This window comes from Xenopus tropicalis, chromosome 3, assembly GCF_000004195.4.
Source record: "Xenopus tropicalis strain Nigerian chromosome 3, UCB_Xtro_10.0, whole genome shotgun sequence".
NCBI lineage: Eukaryota > Metazoa > Chordata > Amphibia > Anura > Pipidae > Xenopus > Xenopus tropicalis.
The window spans coordinates 56,042,651-56,066,603 of NC_030679.2; the positions used below are offsets into that span (position 1 = coordinate 56,042,651).

Consider the following 23,953-nt stretch of genomic DNA (forward strand, 5'->3'; position numbering starts at 1 on the left):
ATAAAGAATTATATTTCTCTTTCACAGATCATGTACATAGATGCTAAATTGAGCAGGTGCAGTTACCAGTAGCAATCAGGTCTTTGCTTTAATTTTCCAACTTGTAGTAGACTGTTTAAAGCTGTCCATAAATGCAAGAATTTGCTCGTTTAGTAAGGTTGCCAAACCAGCTTATTTTTCACAACTATGCTCACCATGAGGTGGACGTTATGGGGCTGATACAGCACTGTATTTTGACTTTGTTGGCCGGTTGCATGTCTCTATGTTCCAAAACAGAGTGCAGAGACCTGTGGTACATCACATATTATTTTATTCTATAGGTTTTACTCTATGTGTCCTCACTACACAAAAGGCACTGCTCTGGATGTTTATATAAAAATAACATTCAGTGCCAGGTAACTGGTTTTGGCAGGTTACATGCCCCAAAGCAGAACTATTCATTTTGAATCATATCATGTTTTGTTACTATGTAACACTTTTCAAAGTTAGCAGCGCATTTGCTATTCAACCTAGTGTGTAATGTCTCTTTTTCTCAATGCTGTTCTGGGGTGCAACACAATGTGTGAATTACTTGGGGTGGATTTAAAAAAAAATCAGGAGATTCAATGCTACTGCAAAATTATTTACTACATCTTATCTGCATATCAGTATTTAGTGAATGAAAATGTAATTTAAAGCAACTTTCAGCTGGCTTCTGCTATAATTTATAATATATAATAATATTCAGAAATGCATAGAACTGCAAGGCACAGATATTGCATTCAGTAGCAATTACATTTACAAAAAAAGGTTTCTGTCTCTGCACACACAATTATTAGAATTAGCTTAAGTCAGTACTAGTAATATTTGCTGTAGCCTTAAGTATCTTTTGCAGAAATAACATTTCATTTGGGGTAAGTGTATAGCTGCTTTACATATTAAAGGTCCCCACACACGATTCAGCAGCTAATCGGCCCGTGTATGGGCACAACCGACGGGCCTGCCCGACCGATATCTGGCCTGAAATTGGGCAGATCTCGATAGGGCAGGTTAGAAAATCTAGTCAGATCGAGGACCGCATGGGCTCGTTGATGCGGTCCCCGGACCGACTTTTCCTATGCCCATCGTTATAATTTGATCGTTTGTCCCCAGGACCAAACGATCAAATTATCCTGGATTCTCCCGATATCGCCCACCCGTAGGTGGGGGATATCGGGAGAAGATCCGCTCGCTTGGCCCGTGTACAGGGAACATTACTGGCAAATTTTATCCTTTTTGTTGTTGAGCCACTGAAGTTTCACTAAAGGTGGCCCATATATGTACCAATAAAGATCTTTCCTGCGACCAATCATTCGTTCCCTCCATTTATGTTCAGGGCTGTATCGTCAGATATGGAGGTAGAAACCTCCCTAAATGCAGATTTTGCTTGGGCGCCTTCAATGGCACCCCATTAAAATCTTTTGACCCACCTGATCGACGAGACAACCAATATCTGAAGCCTTTGCAATATCGGTCGTCTCAGCGATCTGCCATACACACATACTAGGTTTCATTGTTCTGCTGAAAGGTAAACTTTCCCTCAAGAGTCAGTTTTTGGGCAACATTTTTACCAGAATTTTACAACACCCACTCTAAGATCTAAGATACGGAATCCTGTTTGCTATCAGCACTATACTTTACTCTAGATATGGATCAAAAATATCAAGAGATCTGTATAACATTGGAATGTAAAGAAGAGTGGAACAAATAATATTTGACAAAAAATCTGTTGAGCTACATTACTTGGAAGCCAGGGTTTGCCTTCTATAAAAAAATCTACACATTCAAACCCCAATAGGATTGTATTACAGGTATGGGACCCATTATCCAGAATGCTCGGGACCAAGGGTATTCCGGATAAGGGGTCTTTCCGTAATTTGGATCTCAGTACCTTAAGTCTACTAAAAAATCAATAAAACATTAATTTAACCCAATAGGATTGTTTTGCATCCAATAAGGATTAATTATATCTTAGTTGGGATCAATTAAAAGGTTCTGTTTTATTTCTACATAGAAAAAGGAAATCAGTTTTAAAATTCTGAATTATTTGATTAAAATGGAGTCTATGGGAGACGGGCTTTCCATAATTCGGAGCTTTCTGGATAACGGGTTTCCGGATAAGGGGTCCGATACCTATACTATAAGCATGAATTTATGCTAACATAAAGTAAAATGTACAGAGATTCAAAAATGAAGAATGGTTTATAAAGGACACTATGTGAAATGGCACTCTTATTTTGAGGTTCACCTGAATCAAAACAAAAGGAAAAAAATAGTGTGGCTGTAAATTACAGGTATGGAATCTATTACCTACAATAATCTAATAAATAACAACTGCTGCTTCTGAAAGTCCTAGAAGACAAATTATAGCATATTATAGATGAAATGCAGCAGCAATAGGGAAATCTGCCAGAATCTGAACAAAAAAAGGTCTGTTATGTCTAGGGGACAGAATTCTCTCCCAGTATGTGACACAAGTGTGCTCAAAATTGCACTTTGCACACTGTGTCTAGGTAACTGAATGCCCACTTAGATATTGTAACAACTGAACCTATAACATTACACACTATACAGCAAGCCTTTTAAAATTCTAGTTCATAAACTTTTCTATGAACAGGTCTTTAATTCTTGTATAGGTTAGTATTTCTTATGTAATCACAACTATTCATGCAGGGGGAACCCTTTGACTAACTATACTGCAAAGGTACAAATCACCAATATACATGAAGCACTCTCACCTCAAAAATACAGATGATATTCTGACACCAAGTGATAAAGACTGATCCCAACCAAAACATTTCTGGCGCAATTCTGAATGCTTTGAGGCAGTGCCCGCAAGTGCATTAAAACTCAACTGCCCCTTGCAGCGGCAATTATGCTGGATTTATGGAGGGAAATGCTGCATTTTGGGATAAAAAAAATGCCAAATGTTGTCCAAAACTGCACACTGCGCTAAATTAAGTAAATGACTCTAAATGAAACATAAAAATAGATGGATGTGGGATTTCAAGCTGCCTGGCCACAGAAATGATTCATGCCAATGCTAATAATAGTTAGAATAGATAAAATTAAAAAGCCAGTCTTTTAGTTCCAAAAAACGTGGCAACCCTATATACGTGCAGTGGCTCCGGCAGTGTAGAGGCCCCAATTCAGCAACGCAAGCATGGACACAACTCTTAAATGTGGTTCCTACACACAGAACCATGGCAACCTAGGCCCGATAAGAGCTTTCCATTTAATAGAAGTCCAAGAGTTAACCCTGCATGGGAGGGGGGACACAAAGACCAACACACCACTAACCCGCCCGCCAACAAGCCCCCAGACCAGACGCTTTTTAGACACAAAAGAAAGATGCTGTACGAGCTGTTAACCAGGCAGAATAACACTCAGGGTTCGTGCCCCGTACTATAACAACTACAACACAACTGGATGCTAGCTACAAGACTTGCACTATGACTAGATCATATTTTCTTCCCCGAAGGCGACGTCTCTGGTTACCATGACGCGCACACTCAATGGGTAACCACTGTGCGGGGCCGAGCGCGTAGTAAGCACGCTGAGAGGGGCGGGGACCTTATTGGCTAGAGGAATGTGCGCGCCACGCCCCCTGCCTCTCTAGTACGCGCAACCATTTTCCGCACCAGAAGTGGCCCGGCGTCTAGCCTGCTAATTACAGTAGTACAGTCATTGCGCGTACGCGTGTAGCTGGGCGCAACAGGAGGCGAGTGTGCACGCTGGAATGCGAGAGCTTGATAAATGAGGAGAGGAGGAGGGGGGTGGGCGTGCAGTAGCAGCAGCCGGAGTGCGCGCGCAGGGGCGGGCGGGGAAAGTCACGGGAGGGGGTATAGGTGGCGGGGTCCGAAGCAACAGTACGGCCAGTCACACCGGGGATATACACTCGAACCCATGGAGAAGACCGTATTTCCCGGGTCACGTGTCGCTAGCCGCGCCGGCAGTAGCATCGTTCTCTAACCTTGGGCCGGCTCTCCTCCTGCTCCGCTCGGTGCGCGGTGGGCGGCTGAGGGGGCGTTGTGTCCCTGTGTGTGGGGAAGGAGCGGTGCTGCGGGGATCGCGACTGACAGCAGAAGCAGCCGGGAGAGGGAGGAGGAGTCGCCGCCGCCTCTATGATGAAGTTCAAGCCGAACCAGACTCGGACGTATGACCGGGAGGGCTTTAAGAAACGGGCGGCCTGCCTTTGCTTTAGGAACGAGCGGGAGGATGAGGTGAGGCACCCGGCCTTCTTGTACCTGTTGGCTCCCCCAAGCGGCTGGGTTGTTTATCTGGGCCTATCTGTATAAAGCAGGGGGATGCCCTGCATGCTGCTTTCCGCAGACTGTACACCATCCCTGGGCTGGCGTGGTCCGTTGTGAGTTGTAGTTCACCCACTGCTTCTGGAGGGCTGGTTGAACATTAACGCTCTACATGTGTTTCTGGGCTGATAAGCAACCCATTGCTGTCAGCCGAGTATTGCCTATTTGACAGGCTGGGATTGGGTGACATTTCCTATATTTAGCGTGTTGCGCCTCACGTCTCATTTAACAGTATTATTTAATGGATTCGTCGGATCGAAGCAAATTGAATGGCATTTACCAGATGACTTCGGCTGGTCCTAGTTGCTTTATAGTAGTTGTAGTTGCCTCTGATCTCCTACCATTTTTGTCTGGTGTTTGGGGGGTGATAATGGGATCTTCTTTGTGTGTCCGGTATAGGAAGGAAACTGCCTATTGTAAATTGCAGGTAAAATCTTCTCTTTTTCCCCTATAAGCTGTATAGTTCAGTGCCTACAGAAACCATTCTTTTGGACCCTTCCATGTGGTCATTTTTTGCTAACAAGTTCCCATGTTCCCTATATGGGGCTCTTCCCTGACAGTTTGGAAGGCTTGAGAGGGTGCCTTCTGAGGACATTATTGGCAAAGTTAAATGTCACATTTTTGTTTTCTTAGGTTTGCTTTTTGGTGTTAGAGCCCCATCCATTAAAGCAACACCTAAACTGTGACAAAGTAACAATAGGTACATTGGCACTTGTGTTTTTGCCACCTTTACCAGGCTTGGAGATGTTTTTAAAGGTTATCTCCACCCAAAACAATTCTTTGCATAATTAAAGAAAATGTAATTCTAAGCAACTTTCCATTATATATCCGTTAAAAACCATTAGTGGTGTTAAAGTTATGTGTAAGTGTAATTGCTATTAAAACCACTTTATTTCTACTCTCTGGCTCTGATTCATGAAACAGTGTAGCAGAAGTGAGTTCTCTTCCAGGTCTATTAATCGGCTGGCTTTGGTTCCATTGTTTCAGGTGTGAGACCAGTAGTGAAGAAAATATAAACAGCTAGACACTGCTTTCCTTAGCAATTACATTTACAAACAATTTTAAAACAATTGTTGAATTGCTGAATGAATGTACATTGGAAGGAAGCTTAAAGTTACATTTTTTTTTATTATTATTATGAAAAGCCAGAAGATTAGAGACAAAGCTGAATGTGTGGTGGGCACTATCTGTAAGAAGTTGTTGTATGTTCACCTGTCTGAGTGGGTTCATCCCACATTCCATAAATATACAGACATGTTAGTTGGTTCCTGATAAAGTTAACTATAGTCTGCATGAATGCGATTGGTACTTTAGACTGTAAGCTCCACTTATGTAATAGTAGTGACAGATTCCTATGTAAATCCATTAGAATGTTACTATATTGAAGGAAAAAGTCTTAATAGGTTTTTTAGAACTGTGCCCCCAGCAGCAGACACTGATATGGCTTTAGGGGCCTGGGAGTCAAGAACTGACTGCCAGTTATCAAGGGTGGAAGCTGGCATCATTAGTTTAATAAGTTGGAATACTGTTTTCATTTTTACTATAGCCTAAGGATTAGAAGGATTTTGGTACCCCCAGCCCAGAGGAACAGAGGAAGTAGCAGTGCTCCTGCAGCTCACTCTACTGGTCAAGAGGACTACAGATAGTGCTGGGCTTGTGGTGGTTTTGGGGCACTTTTTTTTTTTTTTTTTTGACATAAAAAAATGATGTCTTTGTGCTGGCACATTCTTATCAATTTTCTTAAAATGTTGCTATCACTTTAGCTTAAATAGAATGCTATACGGTATTACTGCCATATTTTACAGTTTCAGCTTTGCTCAATAATCCCTCTACTTCTCTCACTATCTGTGTTAATTTTTCTTAATTTTAACCAATTTTGGGCTTCAGTCTGGTGTTCTGGTGTTCTCTCTCTCATACCTACCCTTGATTTTCAACATCATTAGAGCTTGTGTCCAAGTCCTGTCAAAACTTGCTTTATATTGATGGCAATAATAACTGGACTTCACTAATCATTGATAAAAGGCAACTGATGTAGTGGAATACAAAGAATTCAAGTTAGTTTTCTTTTCTGGTCGCTTCTTATAGAATTGCATATAAGGTGATTTAAACGTTTCTAAAGTGGACTGCTTTATTATGTTTATTTTATAGGGTAAAATAAAACTTTTTACCTTCCAACTGAAAAGGTGCACTTTCAGACACACATTTCATGCAGAAGACTTATGGCCTGTATATTATTATAAATGATTGTACTTACATAATACACACGCAGAAGTATGACTGACTGAAGTTATTAACACTGTTTATGCTATTACCCATGAGCACAATGTTGACACTGCATTTGATGCATGTTAAGATGTTCAGGTTTACTGCAGTTATGACATCACAAAATACAATGATGCTCTGTTTGTTTTGGATTTTCCCCCCACTATTTTTACTGTTTCCATTTCTCTTTCAGTATTTGTGTTCAGTTTTGGCCCAATATAAACAATTACTTTGAAGATCATTTTTAGCCGTTTCTGAAGCTCCCACAACACTTTTTAATTTGGACTGTACATGATATTTTCAAAGCAGACTTACACAGAACATTAATTTCCATGTATGTTTCATGGGTTTGCACCTCATTTGTAACCCCAATAGCAATGTTTCTTAGCACCCACAACCAAACTGTATTTTTTGGTTTCTTTGTTTCCATATTTTTTTAGATTGTAAGGTTTCTTTTAGTAGGGCCCTCTGACTTATTACTTTAAGGCTAATGTCCTAGTAGTGATGAGCACTTCACCAAAATTTTTTGCCAAATACATATATGTCAATGTTTTTTTTCGAGCAATTTATTTTCTTATCCGCAACTTTTTTTTCACCCATTGGAGCCTATGGGCATTTTTTCACAGAGTAACTTGGCAAAAAATTTCACTTATCACTACCCACTAGCCATTTGTCACTGAAAAAAAAAATGACATCCACCTGTCACTGTAAACACAGGGGGTAGATGTCTATATTTTTCTGTCAGAGTTCTCCCACCTTTACCCTTATAAGCCATGTAACCGCACACACCATGCAGCATCGGGTGGAATTGTCTGATTCTAAGCAAAGTAAGCTGAATGCTTCTCAACTAATTTTGGAAACATCTAAAATGTAGAAAGTGATTTTTTTTTTCCCAAAGGCTGTGAACTGGCTGTATGCTCGTATCTAAATTTATTTCATAGCAATATTATTAGGGCCCTTTGTACTGCTAGGTAAAAGGACTATTTCCTACACTCTGAATTCTGCAAGGAAGCAGCTGAATTGATGCATGGGATCCTGTTGCCACAATCATGCACTTGATATAGAGTATTTGTCTGTGAGCCACCTATTTCCATTGCTGGATATCTGCTTGCTTTATGATATTGCTAAACAAGCAGATCTTTTCCTGTTTTGGGCTAAATCAGGTCTTTCCAATATTTTGGCCCCTGGGTCAAGACATGGTTAGCAACTGCAGTCTCTATGTGGATATTGGTCATCTCATCGATCACACAGTACTAATAAATTTTGCTTGGGCGCCTTTTGAAGGTGCCTGAACATTCTAACATTAAAGCTGAATCCTCAGAAGGGGTACAGAATTCTTTTGTTTTTACCTGCATATCTGTCAGTTCAGCTCTTAACATTAGTAGAGTGGATGAGCACACAACCAATGGTCATGGTAAAGATATTTATTGTAGAGTGTATGGCCACCTTAAGTACAGGTAATTTCCTCCCACTTATATTGCTCTAATGAACTAAAGGTCCAACATTTACAGTAGTTCAGTGTTCACTGTTTGAAGTGCTTAGTGCAAGAATTTATAAGTCATAGATATTTTATTATTCAAATAAGGCACACATTTTCAGCATGTGGTAACTTTAATGAACCACTGTCTTTGTCTAGTGTACAGTAAATGTTAAGAAATAAGTGTTTCTGAAACTGGATCTTAAGGGAATAGTAACACCAAAAAATAAAAATGTTTTAAAGTAATTAACAAATAATGTACCCTGCACTGGTAAAGGTTGTTTGCATCAGAAAGACTACTATTGTTTATATAAATAAGCTGCTGTTACATAACAGGTAAGCTGTGTAGATACAATGGGAATTTATGCAACTTATCTGTTATCTGCATTGTAACCTGTGCCCTTTCTCCTTTTTTCAAATTGAATGGCTACACAGGAGCTTTGTTTATATAACCTATTGTGGTGTTTTTGAAGGAATCATGCAATAGTACATAATATATAGTTACTTTGGTACACTTTCATTTGTTGGTGTTACCGTTCCTTTAAGCTTAAATTGCATTGGGAGCTCCTTGTGATTGGACTGGTGATTTAATCTCTTAGAGCCCCCAAACACACTGATGCCTGCCTTAATTGCTGAAAATCGTGTAAAGTGCTTTAAGTCCCATAGGACATAATTGCTGTGTAATTAGAGTGCTCACTTGCACTTTTCACAACTCTTGCTTATTACCAGGTACATATTTTTGACAAATGTGCATGAAATAAAACTATTTAATGTTATCCTATTTATAGTGAGAGGTTTTGCCTGTGTTTCAGGGTAGTGTATTGATGATACAAAATACTTTTTCTATCTGTATTTAGTAGCCTTATTTAAACATAATTGGTTGCTTTTCACATTGTCAAAGTGAAGGTTAGACTTTAGATTACAGTTACATTGTTTAAACGTTAGTAGTTTGGCTACAGTATGTTGACAGGAGACATCCTGAGACATCACAGCTGAAATTATTGCTAGAATCATTGTGACAGACTTCACCCAACTATCTTGCTGTCAGCCTGCTCTGTTTTGCAAGTTTCCATTGCTAGGCTATTGGGAACAATGTAGATTAGAAACTTGGCTCCACATGTGTGCACACATGAATGTGAATCTAGCCTAAGCAATTGTCTCAATGGACACAGTGTTCTGGCCTTGGTTCAGCCTTCAATGGTGCCACAGATTACTCTTTAAATACTGTTAGAAATTCTTTTGTGTTTTTTCAATTTCCTTTTCTCATGCACACACAAACACACATTTTGTGTAAAAATTTCAGTGCTGAAATTTAGTGCTGCATGCCTTTTCATTGTGTGCTTTCTCCAATTTGCTAAGTTGGGCACTTAATATAAAGGATAATTAGCTATGCATGTTTAATAGGATTTTGATCAGAGGGTTCTCGAGTATGCTTTCAGACTGTAAACTCTCAAGACAATTAACTGTTACCATTGTTTTTCCATTCAATAATTTTCAAGTTGAAAACTCTTGTCATCAGTGATCTGTATCCAGCTATTTAAAAACTTCTAAGAAGTAAAGTCTATGTTAGGTATGACCTAGCAACTAATAGACTATCACTTTGGGGCATAGTTTTACAAAGGGTAACATTTCATGATAACCCTGCTGAAGGTCACAAAACATTTGTATCCAAACTCTGTTTTCGCTATATGTGACAAAAAACTCATTTATTTATGTTGGAGTTTCACTGTTATGTCTCATAGTTGTGAAAATACCCCTTTAGATTCCTGGGCAGAGATAGAATTCTTGCAATTTGACCATGTTACATTTTTGTTCAAGCAAATATGAATGCACCAGATTGCACTTAGTTGATCCCTATAAGAATTAATGCACAAACTATTTTACATGGTTCTCAAAGGGGTCAGATGGGTCAGAGAGCATACCAGATCAACCCATGTGTAGCAGCTGTTAGAAATGGCGAACGGGTAGTGTGCGACATTTGCTGACCAATATTGAATGTGGATTCAAAGTCTTGAGTTGGCAGCCATTGTTTTCAGTTCACAGGAAGTTTACATTTTTTTTTTCCTGTTCAAGGGGGTTGGTTATAAATTCATGTTATGTAAACATGTTAATGCAAACAATTATTTAGGAATACATAGGGAATGGAAAATTGATGTTATTTGCATGTATAATTTTCTCTTAAATTTTCTTGCACATCCTTCCAGCGGTTATCCAGCACAAACCCATTATCAAAAATAATTAATCCTTGAGTGAAAATATGATTGTGCCCATGAATGACTGTTTGATATGATCAGAGTGAATATTCCTTTACCTCCCCAAAGCACCACCCAATTCACATATGATTGTAACTTCTATCTTGTTTTGCAGGGATTTAGAGGGCAGTTAAGTAAAATTTATAATCTATGATTCCACTTAAAGCTTCCTGCTGATTGGCTCAGATCCACATTCCTAAGGGGGGGGGGGAGTGAGTTCTTGGCATTCTTGAGGGAGGGGGGAGCAGGAGAGAGCAGAAAGCTGCGTGTCTCTGACACAGGAATTACAGACACAAGAAATCTTTTTTCAGAGAAGTCAGTGCAGCATTTCTGTGAGTGCTTATGGCTGTATTTGCATAGATCTGATAAAGTTTACTTAGTTTTTACCTTTCTTTCTCCTTTAATTAAATAGATGAGGTTTTACTTCGTTTAGACTGTGGGTTGTTGGAATGTAGTCTTTAAAGGGGACCTGTCACTCTAAGAAATAATTCCAATTTCTTTTCTATTGTGTTTGTTAAGCAAAATTGACTTCACATAATCTATAAATCTTGTTTCCTTCAGTCTTGGGAATATACAATCACAGCAAGCAGGCAGCTGCCATTTTGTGGGCACTGTTAGTAAGGCAAGCTTTGTATCACCCCAAAATCTTGTGTATGTGCCAGAATGGGGGACCTGATGCCCAGGCCCATGCACTGGCTACTCAATTAGATGGTGAGAAGGTAGGGAAAATGTGAGTACTGAATGGAAAGTTTAAGTAATTGTCTGCCCCGCCTCTATGCCTAAGGAATAGAGGCGGGGCAGGCAGTATATAATTGACAGCTGGGATTTTTAAATGCATTTATAATGGGTTTAAATGTGTTAATATAAAAATGACTTTGGGTTACATGTTTAATTTGAAAAGGACTTTTATTATACAGCTTTTCATGTCTGGGTGACAGGTCCACTTTAAACATTTTTTACTAGCATTAACAGTAGCAGATATGACAAATGATAAAATATGACTTAACGTGCTGCAATTAAATACCAAGATTCTTGCTTCGAGTGTTTTTTTGTGTGTACATGATCTCATATTGCTTTGCTGTTTGTGCAAGATCACCTCTCCTGCAGGCAAGTTTATTATTCTGCAATCCACATTCTTCAACATTAGAGGACTATACCCCTGGGCGCAAAAAGCCCCTTTAACTATCATTGCCTAGACCCTGCTCACCTCTCCCTTATCACATATGGACAGAGTATAAACTTAAAGACTATCGCTAACTGCTATCTAAAAATGCAGAGGAGCGCAGTCGTGTACCTTGCCGACATCTTACCCACTGAAGACACTTCGGGTCTCTCCGCCGATACGAACCTGCTGGCGCATGCGTAGTTGGAGGTAGCAGGAAATCCGCTTCAACTGCGCATGCGCAAGCCGGTTAGGTGTCAGCGGTGAGACCAGAAGTGCTGCACTTCTCTGCATTTTTAGCTAGGGGTTAGCGATAGGGACAGAGTGTAAACGTAAAAAGTATGCGATAAGGGAGAGGTGAGGGGAGTCTAGGCATTGTTAGTTAAGGGGGCTTTTTGTGCCCCGGAGTATAGCTCTCACCCGTGTAGGAGGCAATTAGCGACTTGTAGGTTTATAAAACATTGACTGCTCTTTAATGTCCGTAAACTTCCTCAAGTCCATGAAAGTGTGTAATGCCTAAATGCATCCAGGCCATGAGGTTGACATGGCAGGCATATTATTGTGTTTGCCAGTGCTGAGGGATACAGAAAGGGTCAGCTTTGACCCTATCTGTGGATTCAGTTTAATCCTGTAATCACTGGCAGGTGATTATAGACTGATATATTTGAGGTTTGGGCAGCCTTGAACGCTAACAGGGGGACACTGCCAAGTTACATGATAGCAGTTGGTTAGGTGGCATACTCACCAAGGGTTTTGCAAAGTACTTTATTAAATATAGGTGAGTGCTAGTTGTGGTGGCAGCCTGTGCATGGTATTTCAGTTTGACCAACAAAACCGTTTTTCCCCTCTGGTTTACTCTTCTAAAGCCAAATAGGCAAGGAGTGAAAAAATGCAAATTGAAATTGCACCCTTCCTTTTTTTTTTTTTTTTTTTTGCATTTCTCACACTTCGTTGGGCATTGTGAATTTTCCCTTATGTGTTTGCACTGCTCGGCATCAAAAGAACTGGTAAAATTTGCTTTATATTTAGCCTGCTTTATTCACAATTATCGAAATCGAATGGAATTCGCTTATGTTTAAGGCATAAAAACAATCTTAAAGGGTTCTAATACACTAAACAGAATTCAATATATAGTTCTCTCCTAAGCACTTTTGCAATGTAATTATCTTAAAACAAATAGATTTTCTAAGGCTATGCTGCTCTTAGCTTGTTTTTTGGTTTGTTTGTTTGTCTTTGCAGGCTGAGGAAAGCTGTCCAACTTCTATAGTACTGAGGGCCAGATTTTCTCTGGACTTCGCAGTGGAGGGCAGATAATGGAAGCCAGTTTTGACCACTCCCCTTTTAAAACCACACCCATGTGCTTTTAAGACAATACCTTCATAATGGTGGTACCGGTAGCACACCCATCACTCATGTGAAAGAAGTTTTAATGTCCTATTCAGACATACTCTGTTGATAGTACAGCAACCCCCAGCACATAATTAAAACACCACAGGAACCCCTAACAGCTACTAATTCGAACTGCTAAGATACTCCCAGAACAAACCTCTGGCAGGTTCACCTCTCGCAGGCAGAGTATGGCACACATAGTCTGTACTGCACTTTGTACAGTGACACAATGCCGGTGCTGCAAACAGTCTGAGGTATGAACAGGCAAACAGTGTGGGTCTAAGGTTATACAGGTGTGACCAATGCAGGGCCTCACAGATGTGACCAATGCAGGGGCTTACAGCCTGAATGTGGGATTTGAATAATGCAAGGGGGGGTGGCAGTTAATCTCAAAACTGATACCATTTAGGGGGAAGACACACGGAGCTACTAGTAGCAGCTACTTGTCATGGCTGTGAAATAGGCAATGCTGATAATTTACTAATAATTGTCTCTACATGTGTTTTAGCAGAGGAAATTCTCAGTATTGTCTGTGGCAGGGTATTTTCTGGCATTAAGTAGCTGCTACTAAGTAGCAGCTTAGTGTGTAACTTTGTGTGTTTTCATCTTTATAGCTTACATAAAGGTAAGCCGTCAAAGCAGCCAGACAAGGGGCCTGACACCAGTTGGACAGCGCTGGTCTGTGTTATTGAGCATGCTGGTAGTTCTAGTCAATAAAAACCTGGAAACCCTTGTGCTAACATTGGATTGTTACTAGTCCACAGTGAAGATGATTTACAAGATGCCTGGCTTTCTCTGGCATCCCTTTTATAGACTTAAGGTGGCCATACATGCCCCAATATTATAGCATGTGTAATATTGGGTGCATGTATGGTGGAAGACGAGGTGATCAATATCAACCCATGCTCCATAGCAGCACGGCGAAAAGGCGATGGGTGCTTGAATTCCTCTGTGCACTGACCCCGAAGTTGTCTTTGTGTCGTAGGACCTTCGGCACTTAAGCTTTTTATCAGCTTATGTAGTTTAAATTTATGATTGCAACATTACCCCCGAAAAGTGTCTGAAGAAATAGAAACATAAATTTAAACTGCATACACTGATAAAAGTGCTGAAGGTCCTCCTACACTTCCGGGTCATTGCACACAGGAATTCAAGCACCCGTCGCCTTTTCGCTGTGATGCTATGGAGCAGTTTGTCACTAAAATTCTACATGAAGCATTTAAAAAAAGGCAAGGGGGGGAAAGGCTAGACCTAATGTTAGAGATGTTTTGTGACTTATAAGGTATTTAAATATTTTTATGTTACTGTTCCTTTAATGATGATTATTTTGAAGGGTTGAGTTATATGCAAAAGTAAACAAAGGCACAGATAGTCATCAATTAATCTAAATGATCTTGCAACCAACAAGACAAAAGATACGATATTATTAACTATTCATAAATTAATAATTTGTTAAAATTTCTCAAATTCTTTAACATTTGAATATAACAGCCATTGTGGTCTGTTTTGGAATCTGTTTAATTATATATATTTTTTTTCCCATTTGTGATTTAATAAGTATCTTTATTTTATGATTTCTAATTTTTCAAGGATGATACAATGGTGACATGAAAGTTTAAACACTGTCTTCCAGATGTAAAATTGGAGCCAAATGACATCATATCATATAATCATCTATGATTGTACCACAAGTCTTTGAACTATTTATTAGGTTGATGTTTCAGAGAACCTTCCTCAAGATGTGCAAACAAACCAAAGGTGCCCAGCCAATCTATTTACAGGTATAGGGACTTTATGAAAAATCAATTTAAATCTATTGCAAATCAACATTTTGTTTCTGCTCAGAGAACCTTGACTAGAAACACTTCTTCAGGAAGGTTTGGGGACCACATCAATGAGTAGTCGGGCCGCAACAAATCTACATGGTCGTGGGCAACTAATCTCCCCGTAATGCCATCCCACTGACTAGAATGTAAACGCCGGCGGGATGGCATACGCAGGGCTGCGATTTACTGAAGTTGCCGTGAGAGGAAACTTTGGTGACTTCAGCAAATCGCGGCACCGCGTGTCACGGCCCTACTGCTTCACTGTAAGTCGGAGTGATACCACCCGACATCCCCCCGCCCCCCAGTAGCTTTAGGAGATCAATGGGCAGGTAACACAATAGTAGCTCCCTAACACCTCTGTTGAAGGATTCAGCTGCCTGAACTGATAGTGCCTCCGTGGGCTAGTAGCACTGCTGGTACTGTCCTAAATGTTAGCAAGTGGGTAAACAGGCAAAACTGCATATACTGTCGGGCTAATTCTGCGTATATTTAATAAAATTAGATAAATTTCCAATTTTAATATGAGATAAAAAATTTAAGGCTCCTTATTAGTAAAACAGGAGGAGTCTTAAATAATATATGCCCAACTCTGAATTCGATATCGAGCGTTCCCAATCAATTGGTATAAAGGTGAAAAATCATGACAATTATTTAATAAAATAATTTATTTAAATATGAATATTACAAAAATTGAAATTATTACTTAACACTCCCTGATATCTATCTAATAATAATTAATCAAAATGAACATTGACCAATAGACATTATTCAATAAATGGCAAGCATCCACAAGATAATATATGTACGTTCACTTTCAATACTTAATAACAAGGTAATTAAATATGTTGAATCAAAGGAAGGGTAAATGATTGATTTTGAAGTCTTAAGGAATTCTATCTTTAAATGTTCTTATTTCCCCATTAGATTGTTAACTTGGATATCATATATCTATACTAATGAAAAATAAAATGGACCCAAATTAAACAGATTATTCCCAGTTTGCAACTCTGGGAAAGTCAATGTTTAGGGTAAGACTATAATATACATAGGAATAATAAATATCCAAGCATACAACTTAATCGAGAAAAAGTATAACAAAATTTATATTTACCAGAGTAGAGTTTTCTTATAGTTGAGAGTAGTTTCTCCTTCCTCTTCCAGTTTTTAGATCCCTCTTTCTTTTAGATCCCTCTTTTTTTCTTTCTTATTCTTCTTATTAGTCCCTTCCAGTCCTCTTGTCTCCTAACTTATCCCTCATCTCTATCTAAAACTCCACCTCTGGGATTTATCAACTAGCCAACTGGCATCAAAGGGTAGTCTTTAAGTTAAACTATCACCAGTTGATTTAAATATTTATTACAGTGACCTTTGGACCCGTAATGTCCTCCACCATCTGTGGATGTCACTGTTTCCTCAATATTGTGGTCTGAAAATATTCAGAAAATATAAAATAACTTTTGACCTTCCTTAATTCGATGTTACACACTATTGTTGACATTGTTCCACACTAGAACAATGCTGTGTAACTACTTTAATACCTTAGTACACATACAATATATGTCATTGGTCTGTCCTTGATTAATTATTACCCTCTCAACAGGTGTGCTCTATATTGTGGAGAGTTTGTAAGATCCTTCAAGGTGTTCTCATCTTATTCACCTAGACACCAAGGATTATATAACCTTTGATATTTGCTTTAACACAAAGGTTATACATCTGGGCTAGTAATCCGATACAAACCTCCTTTTTCAACACATACGTTTCTGATCAACTAAACAAAATAACATTCATTATTTATTCCTATATGATTCATCAAAAAGCATAATATCATTCATGAATATATATTCTATTAAGTAACATCATCACGTTATCATTAACAAATCAGAATATTCTTGTAATTAATAATTATCTTATCTGAAAATCCGACAATACTGCCTCCCAATAATTTAGGGTGGCTTCAGGTGTTAGCTAAATTACACTGTAGGAAAACTGCCCTATGTGCCATTAGACTCAATTAGCTTGTATAATAAAGAAAATATAGGCATATACATACGGTATGCACTTTTAAAGGAGAAGGAAAGACTAATAAAGAGTTAATCTGAAGCTGCAGGCATACCTTCAGTTGTCTCAATAGTGCCATTAAGTCTCCCCATATTTCTCCCGTTCAGATGATCAGAAGCCAAACAGGAAGAAAAAAACTCTGAGCTTTGTAAAGAAAGTTCCCATAATGCCTCACTCCTGCACCTAAAGCAAGACCAGTGTACATGCTCAGTTAGTAAGTTATTACTATGGGGGTGGAGTGAGTTCTTAGCATTCTTGAGCGAGGGTGGAACAGGAGAGAGTAGAAAGCAGAGAGCTGCGTGTCTCTGGCAGTGGAAAACAGACACAACTAATCTTTTGAAAGGGAACTCAGTGCAGCGTTTCTGTGAGTGCTTATGGCTGTATTAGCATAGACATATCTGATAAAGCTCACTTAGTTTTTACCTTTCTTTCTCCTTTAAATAATGGTACATTGACTTGTATGGACAGTAACTCCAGATCCTAAGTACATTTCATAGTGACACCCAAAAAACATTAAATAAAGTGAGAGACATTGGGTAGTGGCACCACAGTGAGAAGCACCCAAATACATTAAATACAATGATTGCAATGATTTCTGAAACCCCAGATCCTTATCCTTCCACAAAGCAGTCAGGAGAAGATTTCAGCATTTTAGATGTCAAAACAGAAATCAGAAATTGTTTCTGGTGGTAGACATGAGAATAGCATCCAGACAAGAGAAACTCTGTATTATGGGACTGGTGTCTTCTTGATAGTACATAAAGTAGGAGAAACAACAGCTTATCTGAAAGCAGTTCTATTGTGCAGTGCTGGCTCCTTCTGAAAGCTCAGAATCTGGCACAATGCACTGAGATGGCTGCCTACACACCAATATTGCAACTAAAAAAAAAATACATTTGTTTGTTCAAGAATAAAATTTTAAATGGTAGAGTGAATTGTTTGCAATGTAAACGGTGTACTTTAGAAATAGTAAAAGTATACCATAAAAATCAAAACATTCATGCTTTTAATATCATGTCATTAGAATGCTTGCATAATGCAATTGCATATCAGCATTTTAAATATATACATTAAAGTATAGGTATTGAACACATTTGGTATGGTATTTATAATGTACCAGATAGCACGTCTTAGTAGAAGGTATGGTTTCATACCAATCTCCTTTTAATTAATTATAACTGTTGCAAGCAGTGTAACTTGCTTTGAATATTTTATAATTTCACAGTAAGCTTTACAGAAAAAGCATCTCACACCATGTTTTTTTTATTCGCCTTGGATTTGTATACCATAGCAAATGCTGATCAGAAATATTCTACAATGCCATGGCTAATTTGGCGTAATGCTTTCCTTCCGCGCTTCGTTATTGTTTATGGGAAATGTGGCATGACTGAAAGGCATTCTTGTCTGCTAAGCAGAATTCTGGGAATCGGACCACAATAATTTACACCCTTTTACCTTTAACTTGAATTACAAAAAAAATTGTAATGAGCCATACAGCATTTGTAGCATCATACTCAAGTTTTTTGTAAAAGAAATAAATCTAAGTTAATATGCAAGTGTGATTATATACAGTGCCATAGAATTCTTATAAATATAACCTGTAACCGCGGAATTAAATGGACATTAAAGGAGAAGTTATTATAATTGCTTACCTGATACAATGTCTCTTTGCTCCTGTCAGCAGAAATCTGAACTGGCCTGGGGTTTTTCTGTAGATGTTTATCCGTCTCGGACAGAGGCATGCATAGTAGAGTGGAGAGCTGGCTTTTTGCATTTAAGTCGGGCTTTCACTCTAGCATGCACGTCCCTGGAACGAGGAGAATATGAAAGAACCCAAACAAAATGGTGAAGATGTAAAACAGAATACCCTATGCCAGTGTAGGTTTTTTGGTTAATAATGTGGTTATTGTTAATGTGTAATTATGCCATTTATATCACATGATGTAATTATAAGGTGTATATTAAATATGGTTAAAGGGGACCTGTCACCCTTAGAAATAATTACAAATTGTTTTCTATTGTGTTTGTCAAGCAAAATAATCTTCAGTTACACTATATAAAGTTTTTGAAACTTATTTCTTCAGCACTGGAATTCACCATTGCAGAAAACAGACAGGCTCAATTTTGTGGACACAAAATCTTGTTTCTGTGCCAGTATGGGGGGGGGGACCTGATACCCATGTCCATCCACTGGTTACAAAATGAGATGGTGAGGAGGGAGGGGGAATGTGAGGAGTGCAGTGACATCTAAGAAGTTCTGAATTGAAAGTGAAAGTAACTGTCTGCCCCACCCCTATGCCTAAGGCATTGAGGCGGGTCAGGCAATATATGATTGACAGCTGGGACTTTTAAATGCTTATATAATGGTTATAGATGTGTTAATAAAAAAAATGACTTTGGGTTACATGTTTAATTTGAAAAGGGCTTTTATTATACAGCTTTTTAATGTGGGTGACAGGTCCACTTTAAAGTATAGTTTAACATTTTGGACAAATGGAAGGCAGTACATGGTGTAATGTTAACATTGTTCTTTGCATTTAGTACATGGGTACTCATTGTAAAGCCCATGTGGGATGCCAGCCTTGAAGCAGCCTATGTTTGTCAGTACTATTAATGGGTAAAGATAATCCTCATTTTGACATAAGATCATTCAGTTGAGCTTATGTAACAGAAGTTTTGTATACTCTATCTGAAAAAAATTCATAAAAAAAAAAATTATATATATATTATATACTTGAGTTTGATGCATTATTTTTGTCAGCACCCAGCCGTTGTGCTGACAAAAATAATACATCAAACTCAACAGTAGAAAGCACTCACAGCTATAGCATCAATCAAGTCAGTGATTTATTTCAGCATACCATTACACACCATATTCTCCTGCCCAGTTTGTCTATAAGTTCAAGCAGTTCAGATCAATAGCAAGCGATTCTAGATGTTTGGCCTCCTGTTTGCACTGGAGTGCTATTGGTACAGGTACAGTACTCTTTAGTGTGCTGTACCTGCAACAGTGTCACTTTTGCTTCCCACATTTTAACATGGTAGCCATTTTATGTTTGTCTCTTTGGTTTATAATCACCGTGTTTCAGTGTCTGCAGTTCCTTTAACAGTACACCCTACTTTGCAGGTGCTATTGGTGAGCAGTAGTCGGTATCCAGATCAGTGGATTGTTCCTGGAGGAGGGATGGAGCCAGAAGAGGAACCAGGTGGTGCTGCTGTGAGAGAAGTCTATGAAGAGGTACCAGATAGAAAACTATATAACCCGTTATAAATTTGACTTGATTTGACCCTGCATTTTATTTTTACAGCTGGCAATAAAAAAGCATGAGCAAGAGGCTAAAATGAGTCAGTGTACTAAAGATAGTAAACATCTATTGACCCAGATGCTATTAATGAGCAAATGCAATGCAGAAGGAAAGACCTTATGCATACGTTCAGTTATTTGCATTGTAGTTAAACGAGAACATCCTGTTCGTCCTCCCCTGTGTGGCATATGCTTTGCCTTCATGACCTTCACGGTGTCACCCATGCTGCATCTAGCAATAGATACAGTCAAGTCATTGCTGAGCATTTCTTTTATAGCATATGAAGCAGTTATTCATTAACCTAGAACTGGAGTTGGCTGTTTTGTTTTTCTGTGTCAGTGCATTGCCGCTTTCCTGGCACAAATAAACACCAGGAAATATATACTAATAACTAAAGGAACAACACTTAATTAAAATATGATCTGAATAATTTTAATTTAAGAAAAAACAATAAGTACATATCTTAGGTTTGTCTTGTATGTATATGTGTGTGATATATATGTGTCAAGTCTATAGAATGTAGTTCCTTCTGCTTTGGCTGCCATGCAACGCTGTGATCAGTACATGTAGAATTACCATGGGTGTCCAAAGTACTTTACTTTATGGTTGTACTTAAATGAAGCACCAGGGTTATATATCTCAACTAGTTTCAGCATTAAGTGCTGTGATATTATTTTAGTGGTGGAAGTCATAACAGTATAAGTTTTTTGTTTTTTCTTTGGGTTTTTTTTTGGCGATGCATAAAGCACAAAATGTGTAAGTCTGTACCTTGCCTAAAATGTGAATGGAATTTCTTGGCTTTTCCGAAGTCTGCTTACATGGTTTTTTGAGAGTGACTGCTATAAAAAAAAAAAAAAAAAGACTTGTTATTGATTTCTTTACTAAAAAACTGCTCTTTCAAATGGGAACTAGAGTGTACTATATATTATAAGCCAACCATCTGTTGAGTGTTTTAGATATATATAATATATGTGGGCAGCTTTATAGAAGGAATTTGTTTCTTTGCAAACTGCATGTTTAAATAATTACCATGTTAACAATATGACCCAGCATTGTTTAAAGGCTATACACAGGCAGATTTAAAATGACAATTCTGGCCCTTTAGACTGATCCAGCTGCTTATCTGCCTGTGTATGGGGGCCCTCTGACGGCCTACCCGACGAATATCTGGCTGAAAATCGGGCAAGTTTGATTTTCAAGTTGGATCAAATACCACATGGGCTTATTGATGTGGTCTCAGCCCAACAGCTTGTATCCCCATCATTGTGACCTCACCAAATGAGCAGATCTTATAATGTTTGGCCAGCCTAAGATAAGTTCATTGGATAGTGCTTCTGCTAAACATACTTTTTGGCTGTTGTTTTAATAAGGAAAAATATATTGTTTATTATTTCTTGAGATAAACAAGGTTATAGTAAAATTGTAGCTACATTGTGTTGTCCTTGCAAAGCAAACAATTAGATTCCTTTCCACTTTGTTATTACTATTTTGTTAGCAGGAGTCCATTATGGAGGGGTGTTAGCTGTGCATCTAATTATCTACCACACAAGGAACAAATATGGGGTAGCTTGAAGTGCGCAGTTTAGTGTAAGGAAGAAGAGAAAAAAAGAAAAAAAAAAGACTTAGTTAGTGATTAAAACAATAAGCAAAAATGTGTTTGGCACAGGTATTCTGGTCCTTTTAAATTTCAAGCAGATTTTCATTATACTCTGCAATGTTTTCCAGCTGGAAACAAAATGGATATAACTGTAGGTGGGGGAACATTACCATGTGTATGTTTGACTTAAAGGGGATGTTCACCTTTGAGTTAACTTTTAGTGTGATGCAGAGAGTAACATTCTGAGACAGTTTCAGTTGGTCTTCACATTTTATTTGTAATTTTTTAATTATTTAAATTTTTGTTTAACAGCTCTCCAGTTTGGATTTTTAGTAGCAAACTGGTTCCTAGGGTCCAAATTACCTTAGCAACCAGGGAGTGGTTTGAATAAGATACTGGTATATGAATAGGAGGGGACCTGAATACAAAAATAAGTCATGAAATGTAACATTAAAACCTATAGCCTCACACAGCAATAGTTTTCTGGCTGCTGGGGTCAGTGACCCCCATTAAAAAGCTGAAAGAAGCTAGAAGAAGATAGCAAATAATAAAATAAAAAACTATAACAAATAATGAAGACCAATTAAAAGTTACTTTGAATTGGGCATTTTATAACATACTCCCTTTAATTACCCAATGGCACAAATTGCAATACAGGTATGGGACCCATTATCCAGAATGCTCGGGACCAAGGGCATTCCGGATAAGGGGTCTTTCTGTAATTTGGATCTCCATACCTTAAGTCTACTAAAAAAATGAATAAAACGTTAAACCCAATAGGATTGTTTTGCATCCAATAAGGATTATTTATATCTTAGTTGGAATCAATTACAAGGTATTGTTTTATTTCTACATAGAAAAAGGAAATCGGTTCTAAAATTCTGAATTATTTGATTAAAATGAAGTCTATGGGAGACGGGCTTTCCGTAATTCGGAGCTTTCTGGATAACGGGTTTCCGGATAAGGGGTCCGATACCTGTATAATGTTAGGTAGCCAGTTTACCTATAAGCACCTCACAACTTAGTTGAAGCTGGTTTATATGAAACATGTCTACCTAAATGAACATGTGAACAGAGAGGCCCCTTCAGAGTTTGTAGACTGTAAGCTCTTTTGGGCAGGGCTCTCTTCACCTCTTGTATCGGTTATTGATTGCTTTATTTGTTACTCTGTATGTCCAATGTATGAAACCCACTTATTGTACAGCGCTGTGAAATATATTGGTGCTTTATAAATAAATGTTAATAATAATAAAGATTGATCCAGCAGCATAGTTTCCTAATATGTAATGTCATCATAAACGATTGTATTATAATTATTTGATACCATAAGATATGTCACTTTTTTCCCACCAGGCTGGAGTAAAGGGTAAATTAGGAAGACTTCTTGGAATTTTCGAGGTGAGTATTTTACTGACAATGCCACAATTTTGAGCTCTTAGGATCCATTGTTCTTGCAATGTGTGAGCAGAAACCAGTTTATTCAAATATCTTTTTGTCAGCAGTTAAACAGTGGAATGTTTCAAGTTCTTTACTGCTTTAAAATCAAACAGTAAAAGTATTTTCTTCTACATTTACAAAGTACATTTGTTGATCAAGTACCTTCCAAATAAACTACTTGGCAACAAACATGGCAATGACATGGGAAACATTTAGTTCTCTAGTCCTGTAGACCTATCATAGTCCTGTCAACCCACCATACATGCACACATCAATGTGTGTATGGGCACCTTAACGGTGTAAAAAAATTAAGCCTGTTGTGTTACCCTTTGCCCTATTTCAGCTTGATTGGCTGCTCCATGGTCACACAGCAGTTTATATAAACTATAGTAGCATTTCTGCAGTAAACACAACACTTTTACCAGTTCAGGGAAACAAAAACATTATGTTTAAATGCATTATGAAACATCTTCATTTTTGGTTTCTCCCATTTGAAAGCACAGTGTCAGCTTTTGAAACTGTGATTTTTAGGGTAAAAATGTCTCCTTTGTTAGTATTACAGGCATAGACACAATACAGTAACCCCCTTAACTGTCCATATTACTTCAGTCTTCAAGTGCAGTAACTCAGCAATTTTCCCTTGTGTACATTTCTAGAAAGATTCTTTTGTTGTGTTATTGGTAAATTGTTGCTGACAGCTCTGTACTTGCTGTGTTTCTATGTATTTCACATTGACAGCTCATTTTCTCTCATCCAAACAGAACCAAGATAGAAAGCATAGGACTTACGTTTATGTGCTCACTGTGACTGAAGTACTGGAAGATTGGGAAGATTCTGTAAATATTGGTAAGCTGTGA

The 23,953-nt window shown here is 38.3% G+C and overlaps 1 protein-coding gene across 2 annotated transcripts in view; it reads left to right on the forward strand.

The window, feature by feature from the left end:
• The first annotated feature begins 3,903 nt into the window (after positions 1-3,903).
• Positions 3,904-23,953, forward strand: part of nudt4 (nudix hydrolase 4) — a 29,881-nt gene continuing 9,831 nt past the window's right edge. Inside the window, 4 exon segments of one of the 2 annotated variants that reach the window (NM_001005679.1) lie at positions 3,904-4,241; positions 19,885-19,995; positions 23,013-23,057; positions 23,858-23,942. In NM_001005679.1, the coding sequence (NP_001005679.1) occupies positions 4,143-4,241; positions 19,885-19,995; positions 23,013-23,057; positions 23,858-23,942 (340 nt within the window). In that variant the 5' untranslated portion in view covers positions 3,904-4,142. 2 annotated transcript variants of the gene reach the window in all.